General features: G+C 51.1%; 1 protein-coding gene across 1 annotated transcript; it reads right to left on the bottom strand.

The window, feature by feature from the left end:
• Nucleotides 1–3,733: 3,733 nt before the first annotated feature.
• Dusp5 (dual specificity phosphatase 5) lies at nucleotides 3,734–17,000 on the bottom strand. The gene is made up of 4 exons (XM_004631526.2): nucleotides 16,485–17,000; nucleotides 12,480–12,628; nucleotides 7,974–8,193; nucleotides 3,734–5,223 (listed from the first exon to the last, which is right to left on the bottom strand). The coding sequence occupies exons 1-4, from the start codon at nucleotides 16,861–16,863 to the stop codon at nucleotides 4,817–4,819; spliced, it is 1,155 nt and encodes a 384-aa protein (XP_004631583.1). The 5' UTR covers nucleotides 16,864–17,000; the 3' UTR covers nucleotides 3,734–4,816.
• Between the last annotated feature and the right edge of the window lie 606 nt (nucleotides 17,001–17,606).

Raw genomic sequence — 17,606 nt, 5'->3', positions numbered from 1 at the left:
GGCAAGAGGAACCACAATCCTGGACTCTGAGGTATACTACAAAGCTACAGTGTTAAAACACTGTACTGGTGTTGGAACAAAAACAGATACATAGATCTTTGGAACAGAATAGAAGGTGCCAACAAAGCTGCAAGAGCATTCGGTTCCTTGAGCCTTACCAAAGGGGGCCAAATCTTACACAGGAGGAAAGACAGCCTCTTTAACAAATGGTGCTTGGAAAACTGGACATCCACATGCAGAAGACTGAGTCTAGATCGTATGTCTCACCATGTATCATCCTAAAATAAACATGGATCAAAGATCTAAATATTAAAACAGAAACACTTAATTTTCTCAGAGATAAAATAGGTAAAACTCTTGAAGGCATAGGCATAGCCAAGGACTTTCTGAACAGAATCCCAATTGTACAAGAGATGACAGCAAGAAGCAACAAATGAAACTATATCAAATTGAAAAGCTTCTGTGCAGCAAAGGAAAGAAACCAACGGAGTGAAGGGACAACCTAAAGATTGGGAAAACATTGTACTGGCTATTCCTGGAAAAGACTAATATCTAGAAGATAAAAGAAACAAAAAACAAGATATGCCCCCCAAATAGAAGACCCAATCACACAATGGGTCTTTTGTAAAATGTAGAATTCTCAGAATAAATACAATTGGCCAGTAAACACACACACACACACACACACACACACACACACAGAGTGTCTTTGACCATTAGAGAAATTCAAATTAAAATGACATGGATATTCCATTTTATTCCAGAAAGAATTCCTATCATCCAGAAAACAGATAACACACACACTGGCAAGGCTGCAGGGGAAAAATAACCCTTCTATATTATTGGTGGGGATGTAAACTAGTACAATCACTACAGCAATCAATATAGAGATTCCTCAAAAACCTAGAACAACAAATTCCATTCAATCCAGCTACTCCTCTCCTAGATAGCATTCCAAAAGAGTTAGTCATTATATTACAGTGATACATGCATACCCATGTTTATAGCAGCACAATTCATAATAACTAAATCTTGGAAATGACCTATATGTCCGTCAGCAGATGCACAAATAAAAAAAAAATGTGGTATTTGTATACAGTGGAGCACCATTTTTCCATAAAGAAGAATAAACTTAAGTGCTTGGTAGGAAAATGGACGCATCATGAAACCATAATGTTAAGTGAAATAAATCAGGTACACAAGCTTATATATATCATGGTTTACCTCATATAGACCTCAAATATAATTAAAGAGTAAAATAAAAGATAGATACAGTAATGGAATATGGAAGGGGCAAGAAAGAAGGGGGAGAATGTGGCAAAGAGAAAGGCAAGGCAGAGAACACAAGAGTTAGGATTAGTTACGTACATGAACCGATTCTTCATGGTGAACGTAATCTTTAGTACTTTAAATGTTACTGATAAAAAGTACGAGTTAATGAACACTGTCAGGGAACACAGTCCTGTCTACCCACCGGCCTATCTGGGGATCTAAGGCCCACAGCATGCAAAGGTGAGAGGATGAGATGGGACCCAGGAGAGGAGTGGGGCTGGTGCAACTGCAGAAGCCAGCTCCAGTCTGGGACAGGAAGTTGAGGGAACAGTCATCAGAACCAGGAACTCTGTGAGGGAGTTCCCAGGTTCTAAAGGTGCTGGGTATCAGTGGAGAACCACATCCAGTGGATGCCAGGCAGAAGGGTCTGTGCTGTAACTGTGAGTCATCTGTCTGCGCATGCTAGGCTCCCCACAAAAGGGGACCGCCAGGACCCAAGGCTGAGATTCTGTGACATCTTCAGCTATGGGGCTGGGCTCTGGACAGAATCCACTGCAGAGAGAAACACAGCCCTGGGCCGCATCCCTGAGCAGGCCCATTTCCAGGGTCTACACAGAGGTCACCCACGAGGGCACAGGGCCCCTCTGGCATGCTAGATACAGGCCAGGGTGCTTACACACTTCATGGCCCCATCTATCAGGCGCAGCTTAGAATGCAGTGGACCTGAGTGGGGTCACACCCTGAAGGAAAGGAGTGGAGAACATAAATCTCTTCTTGCAGACACAGCTCCACCTGGGAGAATGCTGGCGACAACAGAAGCGTTTCTCCAATCATGGCACCAACCTAAAATTCCCACTTGGCACTGGGAAGGCAAGGTAAAACCTGTCTTGGCAAAAACTGGAGGTGAGGGCCAGATATTTAGCTCAGAGGAGCAGCAGCCTGCCTGGCGAGTAAGTTCATTTCTGGATACCTTCCCCAAATGAGGTGAAATTAATGAAAAGACTATTGAGTGGAGAGTTCCAGAGCCACCTCCAGCTATGGGGCTCCATGCGGCCTATTCTCTGGTGACTCACAGCTTATGAGCAATCCTCAGATGCCTGATTTGGAGGACTTACTCACCCTGTACAGAAAAACTTTAATGCATAAGTCGAGTGTCAGCAAGTGGAACACGGATTAGCACGTCACCCCGCAGCCTGCCAGGGCCTCTTATCTCTGGCTTTCCAGGCCTGAGGCCCCTCCCACCTGGGCAGGCCTGCACAATGAGTGGACTCTCAGATACTTCTCCAGGAGAGATGTGGAACCAGAAGAGATCAGGTATCAGCTAGACCCAGTCTGGTCCACAGAGGTTGAAGGTGAGCTCCAACACTGAGTAGGACACAGGCTTGAGGCCAGGACTTCCCACTTGCTGCCAACGGAGCTTCTCCATGGAAGCACCTGATGGATTAAGCAGAGAGGAACAGCTGAAAGAAATCCAGCTCCACTGGTGTGAGTGGCCTCTTGTGTGTGAGCTGCCCACAGAGCCAGAGGAGGGTGATCTGAGGAAAGGCAAGGTCTTGAGCAGAGCCCCTGAGGTGAGGCGATCAGTGTTGGGCTCCCTGCCATCGATGTGCCGGCACAGTGCACGCTGGGGTTGCTGGAGGCCTCTTCGGGCTCTCTGAATTAAGGAGTTCCCACGACTGATGGGGTGGGGGGCACAGGGGTGGTATAAATTCCACCAGTTCCGTTTCCGATTAGGAAATAGGCCCTGAGTTAGGGTGGAGCAGGGCAGCACAGGTACGGTGAGAAGCTACTGCTTCTTCCTTCCCCCACCAATGCAGAGGAAATTACTCAGAAAGCAAGTTGATTTTGTCTTAGATTTAAACCCACTCATTGAGGGATTTACCCAGGAACTCCTGAGGGAGGTATCTAGAATTTGTTCAAGATGTGTGGGGAGGGGTTTCAGGCCCTAAAACTGAAACCTCCCCAGTTTGCCTCATTTCCATGACCACCTAGCCAGCGTTTCCTTAAGTCTGCCAATGCCAGGCAGGGAGAGAAGAGGCTGGCGACACAGTTGGCCCTCAGGTTGGCTGCCATCGAGGAACTTGAACTTCCAGGGGCCTTCAGGGTCACCTAGCGGTTCACCCCATTTCCCAGATGAGGAACCTAACTTTCGAGCCTAAGGCTCTGGTCCTGGGTGTGAGAGGGCAACACTCTGAACCATTCGCTGCAGGGCTGATGTCCAGGCGCTTCTCTTGCGTAGAGAAGCCCCTCAGATGGAGGGCTACATTCTCCACGTCCTGGTTAGGATGACTGACTTGTGAGCCAACATACAACACACAGCTGCACCCCCACCACCCCCACTATCATCTGGAGGTAAAATCCAGTGAAGTGGGTCGATTCTCGTCCGAAGGCCTCCCCACATTACCCCAATGTACCAGCTACATGGGAGAAGCGATTTCATCTTGCTATTTTTATTTTGCACTATAAAAAAAAAAAAAACAAAAAACAATCAGTAACACACTGCTTTTTCTTCACATTCACATGGGCTTGAGGAAGTTATTGCCTTTTCCCCTGGAGAAATAACCTAAACTGAAAAGAAGTACCACACCTCAAAATCTGTAAATCCCAGAAGTCAGTAGCTTGAAGATTAACCCCAGGGGCAGGGAGAAAAGTGTCACAAGAAACGAGACACAAGCACACAGAGGGACACACAGGGACACACAGGCAGAGTGACTGTTTTTAGTGCCACTGATCCAGAATGCACGGAGGGCACACTCTTCCCCCCATACCCACTGCTACCACCTTGAAGAGGTGATTTTAGGCTTAAGGTTTGAAAGTTCGCAGGTGACACCAGCACTGCTCCAAGAGAGCAGCAAGGAGGCAGGTTCAAGTAGGAGTAAAAACTATGTGGAAGTCCGAGGTCAGGGAAGAAACCCACAGAGAAAACGACACCCAGAAGAATCGACATCTGGCTGCTTCAGTCAACTGCCTCCCTGGCGCTCAAAAGGAAGCTCTAAAACATTCTAGGGTTTAGACTAGCATATACATATGTATCGTATCCCTACAAACCCAAGGGGTTACTTCCCTGACAAGACAGGGATTAGCTGATGCCCTAAAGCAACAAAGACACACAGACACTGCCAAAGTTCAAAAAATAAGGTGGAAATTGTGCTTCCTTCAGGATGAATTGGCTTGTGACTGCCTTTTCTCCGAGTCCAGCAACTTCTCTCCCCCATGTTGCTGCAGGTATTTATTGCCTTACGCTTGAAATGAAAAGGCGAATTCTGAGGTGCAGGGGCTGGGCGGTCCTGAGAGGGAGGGGTCTGGAAGTACAGTAGTGAGCACACGCTGTGCTACCCTAATGGCTTGGCCTTCCTTCGGTCCCAAGGACTTATTCTCGAGGTCACTCTGAAGTTCATCTGTGCCGCAGCCTGGCCACCACTCACTGTCTCATTGGGGTAGTGTGACAGAGAGAGGGCTTCAGTATTGCACAGGAATGAAATGTCCACAAGCTTGAACAGCATCACAGTTGCTCCTGGGGCTGGCCTGGCACCCCATCCGAGTCTCAGCAGGACGTGGCTGTGGCCACAGGACTCCTGTGGAGGTCTGTGACCGTCGAGAGGGTGGGCACTGGGGCCAGCACCGAGGTAGGGAATGCGCAGTAAGCACCCTGCACATCAGGGCTCAGAGTCTGTAAATGGCCCATAAAGGACGAGCCTGCCGCCTCCCCTTGGTGGGAGGGAGGCTGGGGGGTGGGGGTGGAAGGCAGGATCTCAGACTCATACTGGAGGAGCTGGCCCATGAAACCGAAGTTGGGCGAGATCACGCTCCTCCTCTGCTTGATATACTCGAAGGCCTCCTTCAGGCGGAACTGCTTGGTCTTCATGAGGTAAGCCATGCAGATGGTAGGCGACCGGGAGACCCCAGCCTCACAGTGGACCAGGACCTTGCCTCCCTTTTCCCTGACACAGTCTGCAAGGAAGAAACAAGTGGGGATGAGTTCAAAGTGGAAACTGGAGGCAATGTCCAAGCACAAGAGCTGAATGCTGATATGACCTGGTTACCGTGCCACCAAGCCTGCGCGGGAGTAACAGTCCTATCACATCTGCCAGTCTGCAGCATCCCCGGGTGAGGACAGAGCTTTGGGGTCTCACTGAGGTCAGTCCCCTTGTGACCCTCCTAGACTCTCAAGAGTGCTGGGATTACAGGATTATGCCACCACGCCCACTCTGGGAGTGCCATATTAATTTGAGTTCCACTGATGAGGTTCAAGATGGCATTGGAAAATCCTAGAAATTGTATGCTAATTTTTATTGGGTGTAATATTTTTCTGAGCACAGCCCAGGTTCAAAGGCTGACTTGGAATAGAAATCCTTGCTTCCACAGGTTTCATTCTAATAGCAATGACCCGCCCCCACTGTGGTAGAGACCTTCCGGTCTCCCTGGACATCCTGTCTTGCTGTGCCAGGGCAAGATGCTTGGCTCAAATCCCAGGGTTCGTACAACCAAACAGACGGATAAATGATGCCCAGCCACTAATTATAGCCCTGGCTAAAGGTACACTTACAAGATCGGCAACACAAATGCTTTTGCAAACTGCAACTTGCTCAACAATGGGAGTAACTGCTACAACGCTGCCACCCTAAGTTAGCATTCTTTAGCTCAATATGACAAATGAAGAGCCCTCTCCTTTCTTGTCCTACACCTCCCCAGCAGAACAGAATGCCAGCTGTTAAAAATGGGGGAAGGGTGCAAGGTGAATACAAACCAAACCAAACCCACAAAAAGTGCGGTCTTTCCAGTTCCCTCTCTAGCTAATGAGGAAACAATTACATCACAGGAAGTCAGACATGGCCGGTACTCTGTGAGGCCGTAGTGTACAAAAAACAAAGACTTGGGAAGGGGGAAAACGTCAGCCCTCTTACTACCCTTCACCCACCTGCTCCAAGCTCAAGAAGTTTACAAATGAGTCTGCAACATCGAAAAGAAAATTTCTTAAAGAAAAAAAATTCCTAACAGACAGGAAGGACCCCCACAGTCCCCATTAAACAAACAAAAAAGCCCCAGAGGACACCAAGGGTGGCCTATTAGTGGCACTCCAATTCAATACAAACAAATAAACCTCCCAACAAAAATCACAGTAGCAGTAAATTGGTTCGAAGAGGAGACCCCAGCCTATAGGACCCTAGTCACGTCTCTTGTTCTCTTTCGCTCTTCCATCTGCCTTCCTCTGGGCTGCAGCTTTAGCCAGCCCAGTACCACATCTGTGAATGCAAAGGTCCGGAGTGCACCACTTCCAGCAGCCTCTAGACCTCAGGGGCCTGCTTTCCACACAACCCTCTTCCTCTGGAAGGGGACAGTGCACATTTCCACACAGGGTCCTCTGTCCTTCTCCACTGCAGGGCAGGGCGTCTGGAAAGATGCACCCTGTGCTTTTGAAACACTGGGCTTGGTGGCTGTGTACACAAACATAGGCACAACACACACACACAGGTTGGGGAGGGATGGCTATGAGAACTGGATGGGGACAGGTTTTGTGACCTCATGCAGGAGCTATCTAGGTGATTAAACAACAGGCGGAGAAGGGCAAGGCCTGCGCAGGGACGGGAGCACATGTCAAGGGTTTCCTGCCCCTGCCACAGCCCACAGCTGTGGCTACCTCTCAGGCTCCAAGGGGATCCCCTAGCCTGGGGACTAGGAGGGCACACTTGGCCTTTTGCCTCTGCTGAGTTTCTTGTCAAGACCACACGGAGCAGAAATTGTGAGGTACGTACAGGGCCTACCCTTGGCGAGCGAGGGCCCTTTAATCGCTACCCACACTGAGTAATGACTGCTGTGCCTGACACCTGCCTCTGCCCCCTGAAGTCCCACAGAATAAGAAACAGGAAAATCACATCAATTTCAACAACTCTGCAGGCTGAAGACAAAGAAGGCTTCTGGAATGGAAGACACAAGCACAGGCTGGGACTGCTACTTGCAAATTCAAGACAAAAAAAGCAAGCCAGGCCAGCGCCCCAGGAAAGGGATGGAGGGAGGGGGAATCAGCCAACGGAAACTCCGAGGCCAAAGCCCTTTCGGAAAGAGGGGCCAGAAGCCAAGGCCACACGCTTGAGCTTGTACAATGCAGTAGTGGCAACTGTCTCATAAGCATGCAGGAAGGATGCAGAGATGCCAAATTTCTATGTGCAAAGCACAGAGCTTGAGTCAAAAGCTATCTTTAATCCAAAATTAGCTGAAAATGCAAAGCAAATTGCCTCCAAAGCCATTTGCCAAAACTGTGGATAGCTACAGGGCCCTTGGGGCTCAGTGCGTAAGTAGTGCTTTCTCTGGATCCTTCTGTTTGCTTTTAAAAATACCCCAACCTACGTAGAAGCCCAGTGAGGAAGGCTCTTCCCCCGCTTTCCCCCTGTGGAGCAACACACAGACACGCTCCGCTCCTGTGCAGTGCAGCTAGGAACAGCAACAGGAGCGGCACACGCGATTGTCATAAAATTATATTAATTCATTTATCTTGCAAATTCGAGCTCCTATTAATAGGCTCTCAAGTGGTCCCTTCTGCCTTTTTGGTAGCTGCATCTGTTCTTGGCTCCAACTTTTCATGGGGATATACACAGACACTTGGTTTCTTTCCCCCAGAACACAGCCTTCGTCGGGTCCTCAAAAGCCCAAACTGCATGCTCCATGGGGGCTCCCGCATCCCAGAGGAAGGAGGCTGAACCTACCAATGAAGTCTATTGCTTCCTGGAAGTGGGAGCTAATGTCGGCGGTGTGGCTGTCTTCCACGGGGATCCATTTGTAGTGTAGATGGGCTGTACAGGCCTCCGAGGTCCGGCGGGAGACATTCAGCAGGGCTGTGATGCGCAGGTTGGCGAAGAACTCGCACTTAGATGCATGGTAGGCACTTCCCAGGTAGAGGAAGGGGAGGATTTCGACCGGGCTGCCCTGGAAACATGGATAAAGAACAACCGAGAAATATTGGATTAGCCTGCTCGTTTGGGAACAGAAAAAAAACAAAAACAAACAAAAAAAAAAAAACAGTGCTGACCTATTTGTTTTTTAAGGTGGGAGGTTCCCTTTCTGGTTTCCAGGTAGAGAGAGTTCAGAGCCAGGGCAATTCAGCCAAGAGCGTGGGTGGTACCTTCATCCTGGCAAACTCTCTACCCTGCGTGACTGCCTTGTGACTCAGTGACAGCAAAGCCCACACGGCCCAGAGTTTCGTTTCTTTGCACAAGAATTGCCAGCAGCCTTCCTGCACTAGGAGGAGAGGCCGTGTGGTGCAACAGGAAGCACAGAAGGCTTCAAGTGTAAGGTTCAAGTGTGAGGTTCACGTGCGAGCTGCCCCGAGAGTCGAAGGGCAAGCGCTCGGGCTTGGGCAACCTTGGCTTCTCCAGAGATAAAAGGAAGATGGGTTTGGAAAGGTGAGCTCCCTCCCTTGGACCCCAGACACATGGTTCCTCAGTCATGAAAGCCACTGCTGACCTAAGACAATCCAGTCTTACGATGGTAAATCATGCCCCCACCCCGAAAGCATGCTTCTTAGAACCGAAAATAACTACAACCTACCCAGAATCTGTAGACAGAGAAGAGTTGTTAGACCACAGGCAGAGGGGCTTCCCCCACCTCTGACCTTCACAGGGGGCACTGGGATTTTAAGAGAGGCTTACACTGTCACCTACACATCTCTCGTTAGGAGGATCTAGACTGAGGGAGAACCAGAGGCTGACACCCAAAGTGACACTGAGAACTGCTGCTCACTGGACTCCAGCAGTCTGAACATTTATAGCGTCCACAGGTGCCAGTGATAGTTGGAACAGGAGCTCCCACAGACCCAGAGGAAGCGCGAGGCTGGGGGCACAGTCATGTGCTCTTGGGAGCCCTCATCCATCCGCTTCCTGTCTATTTCCCATCCTGGAATAAGAGCGGAACAGAAACGCCCAGGGAAAGGGTATGACAGGTCATCAGCAGGCAGTTCTCAATCTACCCAGCATTTGCTGTTTGCTTTTTCTTTCCTGGCAAATGTTAAAGCAAGAGCCAGTTCAGCCACTTAGAAGAAAGCTACAGACAATTTTACCCAAAGTAAATAATAACAACTAGTATTTTTATTAGCATCTACAGTGGCTAGCATCTGGGCTTCACACTTCAGAGCAGCGGGATGGCAAACCTTTTAGAACTTTTGAAGGCAACATACAGCTGGCTGCAGCCTGCCCACCCCGCCTTCACCACCACTGCAGTAGAGGTGCTGACAGTGTATTAATTTCACACCGAATCTGTGAGGTGGCTAACATTATTCCCATTATACATGTGGGTGACTTCAGGCTCAGAGGAGATTAAATAACATGCCTGTGTCAGAGCCAGGCAGTGTTAGAGCTGGGACTGAAATCCCAATCTGGGTGTTTACAACGAGCTGGGATGGGGCCGGAGAGATGGCTCAGTGGAAAAAGCGTTTGCCTGGCAAGTGCAGGGGCCTCAGTTCAATCCCTGGTTTCACTAAAAAAAATAAAAAATAAAAACAAGCTGGGAGGCACTACCCAAGTGTATTTCAACAGGGATCAGTCTGAGGAGCCCATATACATAAGTTCCCATGAGAACTACTTTTCTCGTTCTCCCTGACATCTCTCAGCTCCCACCCATCCCAGGCCTACCGAGTACCTTCCCAGTGGCAGCACGGCACCAAGGTTAAATAATTCTAGCACTCAGATGGCTGAGGCAGGAGGGTGGCCGAGTTTGACTTTGAAGTCTGCCTGAACTACACAGCAAGACCCTGGCTCAAACCAACCCAAAGTGAACAACAGGCCAAACCACGCCAAGCAAACCATCACCACCAAACCAAAAAGAAAAGAACTTGGACTCAGCACCGGAAAACAGATCTTGGTCAATTTTCAGCTCCACATGCCCTACCTGGTATGACCTTGGGCAGCTTTGTTGACCTCTGAACCTTATTCATATACTAGAAATAATGACATCTACCCTCTAAGGATAATTGGTAAGACACAAATGAGATAATAGATGCACTAAAACTTGGCACATCATGTAGCCGTCATTTCTGAGGCTGAAGAATAAACAAGCAGAACATGTGCCTTCTCTCCCTAGGGAAGACACAGGGTAAATACAAAGGCCAGCCAATCCCTGTGAGTCTGGCATCGGCCTGAGAAGAACCACTCCTCGGGCCTGCTCCCCACTGACTGAAAACCAGGAACACAGTGGAAGTGGCAGAAAGGGGTCAGAGAGCCAACTTTAGCTTCACTCAGTCACTGACCAGCTACAGGTCCCCATCAACGCGACCAATAGCCTCCCCTCCACGAGCAGGCTGGACAGCTGACTCCAACCTCTGCCTTTCCTGAATGCCTGCAACACTCACACCAGGCTTCAGCTCCGATCCAGCTTCCCCACAGCTGAGCCCAACACGGCCCTGACACTGTCATTTCTTTCCCTTTCTGAGTCTTCCCTTTAGGCTTAAGAGGAAGACACCCCAAAGATTAACTCAGCCTCGCCCGGCTTCTTTCACACAGATGGCTTCTAGGAAGCAGCACCTGGGGGATCCCCAGGACTCCTGAAGACATAGCAGACCTCCCTACCCGTCACTGGGGCAAAGGATCGCATGCTTTCACAACACACCGCCAATTCTTATTTCTCTTTCACTTTCTGAGAAGAGGAAATACAACCCCAACAAACAAAAACAGCCATCTAGCTAGGACAGATGCTCTTGGTTAGGAAGCCACAGGTTCATCATGCAGAGTGAACACTTTTCACAAAGGAACACAAACAGAATCATCACCCTGGCACCTGGCCACACCACCGGGCTTCCTGACCAAGGGTCCCACTCAAGACCAGGTCGACCTGCTTTTTACTTGAAAGTCTGTCCTCAGCGGCAGGGGTCTGGCTGTGGCAGGCAGCTGGCATTTTTGGCAGGATCTAGAAGGTAAGCTTTCCTTCTTAGACTTTGCTATGTTCTTAGTTTTGGAGGCAATCCGAGAAGCTCCTCCCACCAAGTCAGATGGCCAGGCCCGAGGGAAAACTAGGTTCTGAAAGAAACCGAAGCAGGGACTTCGCAGGGGGGTGTTCTGAGCCTAGAGCTGGCAGGAGCTTGCTGCAGGCTTCCCTGCACAGGAGTCCTGCCTGCGTAAGGGCAGTTTTTTCCCCTCGGAAACGGCGAAGTGCATTTGAGCTCTGGTCTCTGCCAGATATGGATTCTCATCTGCCTTTTTTCCAGCCTTGTACATTGTGCTAGAAACCTCTCAAGTTGTCACAAAGTACAATTCTGTGCAGAAAAAAAAAACCCTGATATGTGAGTAGAAACATGAAGCCGCCTAGTGTTTTGTTTTGTTTTGTTGGCAGAACCAGGGATTGACCTAGGCCCTTGTGCTTGCCAGGCAAGCGCTTATTCTACTGAGCCATCTCCCCGGCCCTTGTTTTTGGTTTTGGTTTTTTTCCATTTATGTATTTGGTACAGGGTCTCACTATGCAGCTTGGACTCGTAGTGATCCTCCTGTTTCCAGCCCCCCCAGCCCTGGGTGCGCACCATGATGTCTGGACTCCGCCAGTGGACTCGGCCAACATGTCCTGACTCTGTCACTGGCTCAGCACACCCTGGGGGCGGGGCCAGCGCAGCATGTAGGATGGGGACTCAAACCCTGGTCCCTAACTTGCCAGAGCAAGTGAATAGTCTGCTGAGCTATCTCACCGGCCCCGCCTAGTGTTTCTTGATCTCCTATGAACTATAAGCAACAGAAACCCTCAGGGGCCTGCTGAGCCATCCAAGTGGGAGTTTCCCACAGCATCAACCTTTTCCCAGCCTCGCTCTGTTAAAGATATCAAGAGGACTCACGGTGATAGGTACAGGTTTTGTGCAGAGAAACTGCAAAGCACGGGCAATTAAAAAGAAGCCTAGGAAGCCGAAAAGTCAGTTCTGGAACCTCTTCAAGGAAGCCTCTTATTTTTTCAAAGCTTCGCTGAACCTCCCAACCCAAAGAGTAATAATGTATCTTCACTTCCCCCTTTCTCCAGAAGCTGCCCAGCATCCTGTGGCTTGCTAGTTCTCCTCAGCTTGTTTGCTGGAAGGATGCCCACTTATCCTTGGATGGGAACTGGTGCTGGCAAGCCACACAGGCTTTCAGAGCTGGCGGATGGTGCCAGTACCCTGATCCACAAAGAATGAACCTCTGCTGCCAACAGGGAAAGGTGCCCGGGTGCTGAGGAAGGAAGGGACACAGGAACCGAAAACTACATACCTGGTCATAGGCTGGCCTGTAGCTGATACTCAGCACTGGCTTTCCGCACTGGCTAAGGAGGGCTCTTTCACTTTCGATCTTCTCTTGAGAAATGGGCTTCACGTCCACACAACACTCAGGATATTCTGAATAGAAGGTCTCATATCCCCCTATACAAAAAAAAATACTGTCATGTTAAAAAAAAAAAATCAAGTGAACACTAATACTGATCATAAAAAAATTGAGCAAAATCACTGAACAGCTTTAGACTAGAAGTGAGTTTTATTCACATACACTCTCAGAAGGCTATAGTTGAGAGACGCAATGATTAACTTCTACCTCTCAGCAGCACCTTAAACTGGGAAAGACACTATCTAGCATCTGGCAAATATAAACCAAATCCCTCCAGAAAACAAAACCAATTTTCTCTCTTGCTTATCTAAAATTGGTGGCGTGATTCTGCAAGATTTCATTAATTTACAAGAAGATTCCTAAACTAGTCCCGTACCCCTCCCCCAGTATGCTTTAAGTGGAATTACCAATGGCATCGCACCATCCATTCTTAGAGGGCCCACAGAAGGTTTCAACTCCTAGGGGGTTTCAACTCCGGCAGTAAAACACCCCACCTCCACTCCCGCAGGTGCTGAGAACCTAGGACAATCGCTTCCACTGATGCAAGCATCATCAATCAAGCTAATTACCCTCTAAACAAATGGTAGGAATGAGGATTTCAGAACTTAATTCTCAGTCCCCATTAAGTAAAAACTGTCTGTGTCCTCTGGTGACCAGCCTTTCTACCTTATTTATTACCCTCCCTTCTTGACCTCTGCCCTCCCAGGCCCCCCACTGGTCTCTCAACTACTGGCATGGAAGAACTCTAGTGTTACATTTAAACATTACCTGATAGATTACTTAAAGGTTAAAAATGGCTCCACCACCGAGCTGGGCCTATATAAATAAGCTTTAGAAGGATCAGATGAAAAACTAGGCCTGGCCTGGGGATTCTCAGAAGGCCAAGGGCTTGCCAGTGAAATGCACATAACTTAACCTGGCAATGTCCATGATTTTACTGACTGCACCAGGCTGAGGACATCCCTAGTTCCTGGCCCTCCACCTCCCACCCAGAGCAAACACACACACTTCTCTTATCTGTTGTTGGCCCACACAATTCCCTTGTTGCTGAGCCACCAAGTAAATATTCTTTCTGCGATTATGTCACTTCCAAAAATGAATCTTTCTGTCTTTTGATATTGTGAAGCTCCCTGGTGGAGGGCAAGCTGGCTTTTCTAAACCCCTGCAGTTGACAAATGGTTAATGGATTACATGACAGGCTCCAACTCCCTCCCAGAAGCCAGCAGCCAATTCCTAGAATGAGTCATCTTGCCATTACTGCTTCCTCTCAGCTCGCTGGAACTGCCCCCGCCCCATTTAGTACACACTCCCATGGTCACTTCAGCAAATAGCCCACTGCGCCTTCCCGGTCCTCCAGTGAGCATGCTTCCGGTCATGACACAAGAGGCATAGCTAGGGGGAGGGCAGGAGGGGAGAGGGATAGGCTCAGGTGGCTTAATTCTCCCTCTCTGTACCCAGTCTCCTTCCCTTCTAGGACACTGAAGCAATGGCAGGCGTGCACACATACCAACTCACACCTTCCTTGGTCAGTGAACTACCTGATTGCTTCCCGTATCCACACCTGTCCCATTTTAGGGGTCCATGAGGAAAGACGAGCGATTCGGGAGGGAACTGGGAGCTGGGAGCCGAGGCTAAGCCCTCCCAAACTGTGAGATGAGACTTGGGAAAGAGGAGCTTTCAGGCCATCCCATTGCTAGGTTTTAAACAGACCACTTAAGGGCTAGCTCCTGGGAGGGCATCAGAAGTGTGGATGCAGGGCAGGCAAGGCAGGCAGGGCAGGCGGCAGGGATCCTGGCAGCCTGTTGACAAAATAAGGCAGGCAGACAAAGAGTCTCAGTGCTGTGGAGGGACAGATAAACAGGGCCCTGCCTCTTCAAGCTGGGGTCAAAAGGAGATTAGATGGTCTCCTCCTGTCTTCCACCCACTCCCGCCAGAGGTGTGGAGATAGAACATTCTTCTCTGGTGTCTCACTAGTTGCAATTCTTAGGGCTGCTTCAAGCTTTCTCAGAGTGAGTCTGCTTTCAGTCACCAACAAATTGCAGGCGAAGAGTGGTACGCAGACACTATACAAAAATAAGTGCTGGCCATGTGATTCTAGCATCCTCATCTGGTGGGAGTCTTTTTTAGAGAACTATGGAAAGTGCAAAAGGCATTGCGCCAAGTGCCACTTCGTTAAAACCTGAACTCGTATCTGGACATGTGTTAGATAAGGAGATAAAGGGAATGTCCAGCTTGAATTGTAATAGTGTTGTAAGGCTAGCAATTTCTACTGAACTTTCAAATGCACGTAACTTTTGGCCTGCCAATTCTTAACTGCCCAAAAGATGTCCCAGCACACGTAATAACCTATGACAGAGGATATCTTCCATCACACTGCTTCAAAGCGTAAGGCTTGACTGAAGCGACCTATGGCCACTGCTAGGGGCCATCACTAGGGAAGGAACATGTATGCTCTGATGTGGACAAGTCTCCAAGACGCAGCTGGGTGAAAGAGACTGGAACTAGTATATAATTAATCCTCCCATAATTTTTAAGGACACTTGTGGGAAATTATCTGGAGATGAACAAGAAATAGCTGGTGGATGTCTCTGGCTTGTGCTACTGTATTGTGCTGCGTGCAAGACACACTTCTCCAGGCACAGTGGGGAATGGTTTCCTAGTGTTTATCTTTCAAACTACCGTAAGGCAGAAGCTCCCCTCCCCTTAAATACAGGAGACAAAATCACACATTTCACACCTCCAAAGAGAGGTGGAGAAGGCCTTCCTTCCACCTCCTGGGGTCTGAGGCTGCAGGCTCTATTATCTCCCCAAAAGGATCAACAAAGGTCAGTAAGAGGTGCTAATAGAAAGGAAGCGGCCCACGAGCCTCTAGAATTATCAGAATTATCGTCCTAGTCTGCAAATGTGTGAAATTCCCCAAGCTGCATGGCATCAAACAGAGTCCTAACTCCTAGCTCGCTGCACCTGAATTCTGAATCAGTTACAGCCTTGGGGCTCTGCTGGGGGTGGGGCGTATTAAGCTTTCCCCTATACATTGGAGGCAGAAGCAGTCACGGGAAGTAACCAGAAATCACCGCTATGGAGTTTATCACTCACCCACAAACAGAAAACCAAGTTAGCCCCGCAGCAGGTGAAGCGGGCAGGCGTGGCGGTAGCTGGGGCTACACAACCTCTGCACACCTCTCCCAGGTTCAGGCTGACCCGCCCGCGGTTTCCCACCCTGCCAGACAGTTCACTGGGTTTAGGACCTGTCCCAGGGATAATCCCGGCCCAGGAAAAAGCGAAGGTGAAAGGGATGGGAAAGGTACCGGCTCCAAAATGAGCTTGACAAAGGCCCAGGAGGGGAGGCGAGGAGGCCGGAGGAAAACAATAAAAAGTAATAAAACGGAAGCAGAGAGGAAGGGGAGGGTCTCGCTAAGGTCAAAAAGGCAAAAGGGGACAGCGAAGCCAGCCACTGCAACTGTGTAGGCGGGAGAGGGGGGACACCCCGGCGCCAAGCTCCAGAGGAAATGGGGGCTGTGACCTGCTGATCACGCCAGATCTATCATGAAAGCTCCCAGCCCTGCCCCCAGCGACAGCGGTGACCCCAGAGTCACGCTCGAGCCCGGCACGTGCCCACGGCCCCTAGATCGCTAAGAAGCACCCCTAGCAGTCCAACCCGCCCCACCAGGCTGGCGGACAGACAAGCTGCCAGACGCTTTCGAGGAACGCGGCTGGGGAGGGGGGCGCTCCAGGCGCTGACGTCTGCGGCACCCTCCCAGAGCGCGCCAAACCAGGGCGCGCAGGCTCCGAGAGCAGCGACTCCCCTCGGTCCGGACGTGGGAGGGCGCCCGCCAGGGGAGCGCAGCCCCGGCGTCCCGGCGCAGGACCCGACCGGCGGCCCGACGCGCTCACCTTTGAGGAAGTAGACCCGCGGGCCGGCGGGCAGGCAGGCGAGCAGTGAGGTGAGCACGACGCGCGCGGCGCTCTCCTCGCGCAGCTTCTGCCAGTGGCGGCTGCCCTGGTCCAGCACGACCACCGCCGCCACGCCGCCGCCGCCTTCCTGCAGCAGCCGCGCGCGCGCCGCCTCGTCGGGCAGCACGTAGCGCGCCGACACCGCGCCTCCCCGCGCCCGCCGCAGCACCACCGAGTTCAGGTTGACGTTGAGCGAGCCGCGCACGCTCGAGGCGGCGAACGCCAGGTAGGGCCGGCAGTCGAGCACCACGCAGCGCGCCGCCGCCTCCTTGCGGAGCATCTTGCGCAGCTGGCGCCCGTCGAGCGACGTGACCTTCATGCTGCCCGCGCCCCGCAGGTGCCCGCCGCCAGGGGGCCCGCGGCCCAGCACACAAGGGCCCCGCGGGGCTGCGGCTGGCGACGGAGCCCGGGCCGGAGGAGCCGCTGCCGCTCCTTCCCGCCCAGCACGCTCAGCGACCGACCCCGCCACTCGTCGCCCTAGAAGCCGGGGATTCCTCCGGCAGCGCGGCGTTTTATGTGAATGAGTGAGTGGCCCGTGACGTGACTGCCCATATAAGGCCAAATATGGGCGTCGCCCCGCCCCTCCATCTGGCCACGCCCCCAGGCGGGCGGGGCGGAGCGCGCTTTACTCAGGCCCTGGGGAGGAGGAAGTGGGTGGTGCCTCCCGCGACCCCGCGCAGAGGGACTCGGGCACTCCCTCGCGTGTCACCCCAGCCTGCCGGTGTGCTGTCAGCAACGCCACCGGGCCGCCGTGACCGACGTCGTTTGGGAAGAGGAGGAAGCAGACGAGGGGGCGGCGCGGCGCCGCGCATTCCGTTTTCTGTTTTATAGACGTAGGCTGGGAATTCGGTGGGGGCTGCGCCTCCAGATGAATCAGCTGCGGACCCCGGTGGCCACCCGGGTGTTCAGGCGTGTAAGGAGATGGTATCTACCATTTAACTCTGGGTGTGGGATGGACAGATGTGGCGAGATCAGGCCACGGAAGCTGAGTGATGAGTAGTGGGGAGTTGTGCTACCGCGTTCTCCGCTTTGCAGTCTACTGTGTTTTAAATTTTCCACAAT

Source organism: Octodon degus, unplaced genomic scaffold (genome assembly GCF_000260255.1).
Source record: "Octodon degus isolate 3935 unplaced genomic scaffold, OctDeg1.0 scaffold00042, whole genome shotgun sequence".
Lineage (NCBI taxonomy): Eukaryota > Metazoa > Chordata > Mammalia > Rodentia > Octodontidae > Octodon > Octodon degus.
The sequence above is the reverse complement of the archived record's forward strand: the minus strand, read 5'-3'. Positions and strand labels throughout refer to the sequence as shown.

Coding starts and splice junctions, on each gene's coding strand:
- Dusp5 (XM_004631526.2), bottom strand. CDS start 16,863: ATGAAGGTCACGTCGCTCGACGGGCGCCAGCTGCGCAAGATGCTCCGC. Junction 12,629..16,484: donor GCGGGTCTACTTCCTCAAAG/GTGAGCGCGTCG, acceptor TTTTTTGTATAG/GGGGATATGAGACCTTCTAT. Junction 8,194..12,479: donor ACAGGCCAGCCTATGACCAG/GTATGTAGTTTT, acceptor CCATGTTTCCAG/GGCAGCCCGGTCGAAATCCT.